Below are 6,064 nucleotides of genomic sequence, written 5' to 3'. Positions count from 1 at the left end.
CGGCCCTCCTCCGGCAGCCCCGGCCCGGCCTGACCCCGCTGGGTGCGGGGGGACCCCCTCGCCCGGCACCCCCGGGGCGCGGGGCGCGGACAGGGCCGCGGCCCCCGCCCCGCGGACACCGGCTTTGTTTTTACAGGTGTCGGGAGGGCAATTTACTAACAAGTAATTAAAGGTCGCACCGGTTTGCAGGCGAGCCGGGCCAGAGGCTCCTGCAAGAGAAGAGCGGTGCATATGGAGAGGGGTTTGTTCTTCCTCATTAAAAAATAGAATAATAAAGCAGGGGGGGAGAGAGGGGGAGAAAGAAAATACAAATCCTTTATTGTTGGGGAATAAGCCGGGAAGCTGGCTGTCTCCCTGCGCCTCGCATTCGGCGGGGAAGGCGGCGCGGATCCGGTATCACGTTGCAGATCCTCACTCGAGATAACGAAATGCGATCTATTTTTCAGAACAGCAAGTGGATGGGAAAGGAGCCTCTACAACACAAACCTCATTGACTTAATGGGTCGGTTTTGGATTTCGCCTTCGAAATGTTCGGCGAGTGGCAGCGTTGTGTTTCTGCCCCGCCAGTTCCCAGCCTCCAGCCCGGTTCTCATCCCGACGAGAAGCGGCTCCCAAAAACCCGCTGCTGGTTTTATTTTGTTGCGCTGTTTGTTCCCTCTAGAATCTCGCACTTCTAGGAAAAAATATTAAATTTTACTTTTGACTGGGGAAGAGCTTTATTTCTAAGCTCGGAAGGAAATGGGGGATGTATTTGGTTTACTTTTTTTTCTGCTTTGTTTTGATTTTCTGGCGGAATCGAGGAAAAACCCGCAGCGTGTTGCGTGGGCTCCATCTTCATCCCCGCCCTGCGTTGTATAAATACATCGAATAAATAAAGGAATAAATGAATTTCCCGCACAAACGGAGCCGATGGGTGCCCGGGCAATGGGGGCGAGCAGCGGAGGCCCCCTGGTTCTGCCGCCATCTCTCCGCGGGCGCGGAGGAGCCAGGCCCGGCGGCGGGGGCAGCCCGGGGAGCTCCGGCCGGACGGGGAGCGGGGTGATGCTGCCGGGTGATGCTGCCGGGCTGCTCCTGCTCCGCCGGCAAAGGAAGCACCGAGAGGGACCGGCGGCAGCTCTGTGCCCTTGTCTTGTTCAGTGGCTTTTTGCTTATTTGCATCTTCCTTGTTTATGTTTTTATTTTTGAGCGGCTCGAAACTCTCTTTTTTGTTGTCGCTTTTTTGATTTTTCAAGGGTTAAATGGGATGGGGTGTTCTGGAAGTACATTTGCCTCTTTCCGTGGTTCAAAATGGAAGGTTCCTAATTTTTAGGAAAACCAACCCCGGAGCCTTAATGAACATTGATGCTCAACGGTCCTTGCCTGCAGCAACTCCCAGGTAGACCCTGGCGGGTCTGTCCCCTCCTTATGTGAAATTTGATGAGAGGGAAGAATAAAGTCCCGCTCAAGAATCGCGAGGAAGGCTCCGCTCAGCCCTCACCCGTGTCTGTCAGCTCTTCTGCCGGCCGCATCGGGATAATTTGCTTATTCCCAGCAAGAGCGGTGTTTGTTTTGGTCGGCCTTTTACAGGAGGGAAAAAAAGAAAAAGAGAACAACTAAAAAAAGGAGAACTGCGAGGGCAGGAGAAGCCCGCTCTCGTTACAATGCCCAGGGGCTTCCCCAGTCCCGCGTTGCGTTTCTCTCCTCCTCATCCAGAAGTTACAAACCCTCAGGTCCGTGCTCTTCACGAGCTGAGCCCCTCATTAGAAAGAAGAAAATAAAATTTAAAATTAATAACAATGGAAATAAGGGATGGGGAAACCGACCCTTAGGCTGGGCAGGGCGCTGCTCCTCCAGGACGCGGCCGCGGGTGAGCCCATGCCTTATAATTCTGCGCACTTGCTCCAGACTTTAGGGTATTAGTTGATTTTAGAGCCGGGTTTAAGGCTCCGTTCCGGTCCCCACACAGCTGCCTTGTCAATAAGGATCTTTTCCAAGTAGACATTCCTTCTGGGAGGACATTGCAGCTCTTTAAGACTTCATCTGCAACATCATAAGTACTAAAATAAAATGGCAAGGGAAAATTACCAGACACATGGTCATGGGATATGGAAGCGCCCTGACTCCGGCGGACATAGTACAGTCGCTGTACAGACTGGGTGGCAGGGGCTTAATTTAAACAGCACCGAGACGCGAAGTACGTGGGAAACACAACAATCCGGATTTAGGAAAATATCGGCCTTTCCCACGTCGTGGCGCGGGCAGAGGCTGCGGGCAGGGAGCGGGCAGGGAGCGCCGCCGGCCCCGGCTCCGAGCCCCGCGGCCGGGAGCGGGCTCCTCTTCGCTTGGAGCAGTGAACTCAAATAAATCCAGCTTGGTAGGTCAAATAAATCCGACTGTCTTAGTGAGGACAAACAGGTTTTAAAGAGCCCCGCGATGGCTCTTAGCACCCGCGGAACGAACTCATTCCTGAATCCAAAGCGTTCTGGAGTGTGCTTAAAATACGGGCTTCGACTTATCTAATCAAAGATAAATACAGCCATAAAGACACTCCCAGCCCCCCGCGCCCTGCCCTTATCTCACCGCATTGTCCTCACCTCCCTGCTGACAATAGATTATCTTTGCTTAGGGAGCCTAATTGTTTTCTAATTTTTTAAATAATTGCTTTTGAACGGTGGTGTGCAAATGAGGATTAGGCTAATTAAAGCGCCGCCGGTGGGTGCAACGCTGCTGCCCGCGACCTGCACGGAACTGCCCCGACCCGCCGGGCCCCCCCCGCGGCGAACGGGGCAGAGCGAGGGGCAGGAAGGGGCGCACGGGCCCCGCGCGTTATTCAGCGCTTCACGAAAGCATTATTTATTCATCCCCTGCTCGAAGGTAATTAAATACGGGCTGCCTAGGCAGGGGACGGCGAGCGGGCGGGCGGGGGGCAGGAGTTTTGGGGCGGAAAGAAGATGGAAGAAAGAAAGACCAGAGCCCGCCGGCAGCGGCTTCCCCGGAGATGCGCCCGGGGGCGCGGGCGGCGGAGCTCCCCCCGCGGCCGCCGGGGCCGCACCCGCGCAGAGGCGGCGGCGGGACGCGCAGCCGCGGCCGGGGCCGTGTCCGGGGCCGTGTCCCCGCCGCCAGGCCCCGCCCGCCCGAGCCGAGGCTCTGCCCGCCGGGCCGGGCTGGGCTGGGCTAGGCTGTCCGGGCTGGGCCGGGCCGGGCCGGGGGTGCCCAATCAGCGCGGCGCGGGGGCTCGGGCGCTTTAAGCGCGGCGGCGGCGGAGCGGGGACAAAGTCCCCCCGGCGCCGCGACGAGCATCCCCGCTCGCCCGACACACCGCCCTCGGCTGCCGCAGCGCCTCCCCGCTCTGGGGCCGGCACCGGGACCGGGATCGGGATCAGCACCGGGACCGGGCCCGGCGGGCGCCTACCCCGCGCCCCTCCGCCGCCGCGCTCCCGCGGGGTGCCCGTCGCCTCCTCCTCGTCCTCCTCCTCCTTCTCCTCGTCCTCCTGCGGCCGCCGCCGCGCTCGGCCATGTCGATGCTGCCGTCGTTTGGCTTCACGCAGGAGCAGGTCGCCTGCGTCTGCGAGGTGCTGCAGCAAGGGGGGAACCTGGAGAGGCTGGGCCGGTTCCTCTGGTCGCTGCCGGCCTGCGACCACCTGCACAAGAACGAGAGCGTCCTCAAGGCCAAGGCGGTGGTGGCCTTCCACCGCGGCAACTTCCGCGAGCTCTACAAGATCCTGGAGAGCCACCAGTTCTCCCCCCACAACCACCCCAAGCTGCAGCAGCTCTGGCTCAAGGCGCACTACGTGGAAGCCGAGAAGCTGCGGGGCAGACCCTTGGGCGCCGTCGGCAAATACCGCGTCCGCCGAAAATTCCCTTTGCCCCGCACCATCTGGGACGGCGAGGAAACCAGCTACTGCTTCAAGGAGAAATCCCGGGGCGTGCTGCGGGAATGGTACGCCCACAACCCCTACCCGTCCCCCCGGGAGAAGCGGGAGTTGGCGGAAGCCACCGGTCTCACCACCACCCAGGTCAGCAACTGGTTCAAGAACAGAAGGCAACGGGACCGAGCGGCGGAGGCGAAGGAAAGGTACGTGCCACCCTCCGTTCCCCGCTTTTCTCCCTGCTCCACCGTGCGCGGGGCGTTTGGGAACCCCGGGAGCTGCTCCGGGAGCGCGGCGAGTACCAGGAGCCGGATGGGATAGGAGCGACGAAAACACACGGTTCCCTTCAAATCCCCCCCGCTTTTTTTTTTTTTTTTTTTTTTTTGCTTTTTTTTCCTTTTCTTTTTTCTTTTTTTTTTTTTTTTCCTCCTAAACCGCGTTGCGTTTCCCCCTTCGGTGGAAACCCAAATGTGTTTTTCACTCGACCTCACCTGCCCTGGGGGAGCAACGAGCCTCCACCGTCCTCTTCCAGGCCGCTCCGCCGCCTTTGTTTGCTGCCTGCCTTCCCGAATAAACCGGGAGCGATGCGGACCCGGAGGCTCCGGGAAGCGATCGGGATGCCGGGTCGTGTGTGGCCGGGGGTCGGGAAGGATAGCTCTGAAGCTGGGATGAGAGAGATGCAGCTCCGGGATGGCGAGGCGGGGGGAAGCAGAGGGAGATCGGGTTGAGGACGCGCCGGCCGGGCCGGGCCGCGCCGCCACCCCGCACCGAGGCCACCCCGGCAGGCGACGCGGTGGCCTCGGTGCGAGGCGGCCACTCGGTCCGGCGAGGCAAAGAGCCACGGAGGGCATCTCCTAAAGCTACCTCCCCACCGAGCCGCCTGGAGAAACCCGGCACCCAGCTCGTCCCCGGGCCGTACTTTCATTTTTAATTAAAAAGAAGGAAAACCGCCCCTCAAAAAAATCCCTTCCTCCAGTTTTCCCTCCTCACCTAAATTACCGGGCTGTTGTTCATTGTATTTATTTGTAGGAGGGATAAAAGAAATAGAGACGATCCCTTATGAAATTATTAGGATTATTTTTCCCCCCTTGAGAAGCATCTGCTCCCACGCTGGAACTAAAGGCGAAGGATTTACGGTGGGCATTAGCACAATGTCCATCCCCGCCGCCTCGTGCCAGCCCTAACATCCCCGTGGTGGGATTATATATACATGGCTTTTTTTTTTTTTGCCTTTCCGCAGAGAGAACACGGAAAACAACAACGCGGCCACCAACAAACCGAACCAGCTCTCGCCTCTGGATGGGAGCAAACCCCTCATGTCCAGCTCCGAGGAAGAGTTTTCTCCTCCCCAAAGCCCGGATCAGAACTCGGTCCTGCTCTTGCAGGGGAACCTCAGCCACACCAGGAGCTCCGGCTATTCCCTGAGCGGCTTAGCTGCATCCCAGACCCCGCACAGCCTCCAAGGCCACCAGCTCCAGGACTCGCTGCTGGGACCCCTCACATCCAGCCTGGTGGATCTGGGATCCTAAAGGCCCTCGGTGGGCCGCCGGAGGATCGGGAGAGGAGGTTCTGCTCGGGGACAGAGGCTCTGGGTTGTACATAGAGGACAGCACCCGGTTTTACAGGTCACCCGCTGATTGTTAACGGGACTCTCGTCTCTTTTCACACAACCCCACATCGGCTCTTGCTCCAGTTCCCCCTCAGCGTCTCCCACTATCACCACCATTTTTTAATTTTTTTTTTTTTCCACGTAGCCAAACACAGAGAGCGGCAATAACCCTCATCAGCCCTTCGAGTTCAAACGAGTTGGTCCCAACGGGAATTACAAAAAAAAAAAAAAAAAAAAAAAAAGAAAAAGGGGAAAAAAAAAAAGAAAATAAAAACCCCAACCCCTGCTGGATCCGATTCCACCCAAACAAATGCCAGCGCCGCGGGCGCGGTGGGGCTGGGTCGGCGGGCACATCCCTGCTGCTGCCTGGCCCCGGTCCCCGAGGAGCTGGGACAGGGACAGAGGGAGAGAATCACTGTACTGAGCCCTGTGGCGGAGTGGGAGGAGGGAGGGGAAGTTACGTTTACATTTTTCATATTTAGCCTTACCAAAAAGATTTCGATGTAGTTTAAACTAAAAAAAAAAAAAAAAAAAAAAGAAACAAAAAAAAAAAAAAAAAGAAAGAAAAAAGAGTGGAAAAAAAAATATCAAAAGCTACAGTATTAGA

The 6,064-nt window shown here is 57.6% G+C and overlaps 1 protein-coding gene across 1 annotated transcript; it reads left to right on the top strand.

Annotated features, from left to right (window-relative positions):
- Window positions 1-3,236: 3,236 nt before the first annotated feature.
- Window positions 3,237-5,510, top strand: SIX1 (SIX homeobox 1). The gene is made up of 2 exons (XM_068192137.1): window positions 3,237-4,054; window positions 5,089-5,510. Exons 1-2 carry the CDS (start codon window positions 3,495-3,497, stop codon window positions 5,375-5,377), a joined length of 849 nt encoding a protein of 282 aa, XP_068048238.1. The 5' UTR covers window positions 3,237-3,494; the 3' UTR covers window positions 5,378-5,510.
- Window positions 5,511-6,064: the final 554 nt, after the last annotated feature.

This window comes from Anomalospiza imberbis, chromosome 6 (genome assembly GCF_031753505.1).
Source record: "Anomalospiza imberbis isolate Cuckoo-Finch-1a 21T00152 chromosome 6, ASM3175350v1, whole genome shotgun sequence".
NCBI lineage: Eukaryota > Metazoa > Chordata > Aves > Passeriformes > Viduidae > Anomalospiza > Anomalospiza imberbis.
The sequence above is the reverse complement of the archived record's forward strand: the minus strand, read 5'-3'. Positions and strand labels throughout refer to the sequence as shown.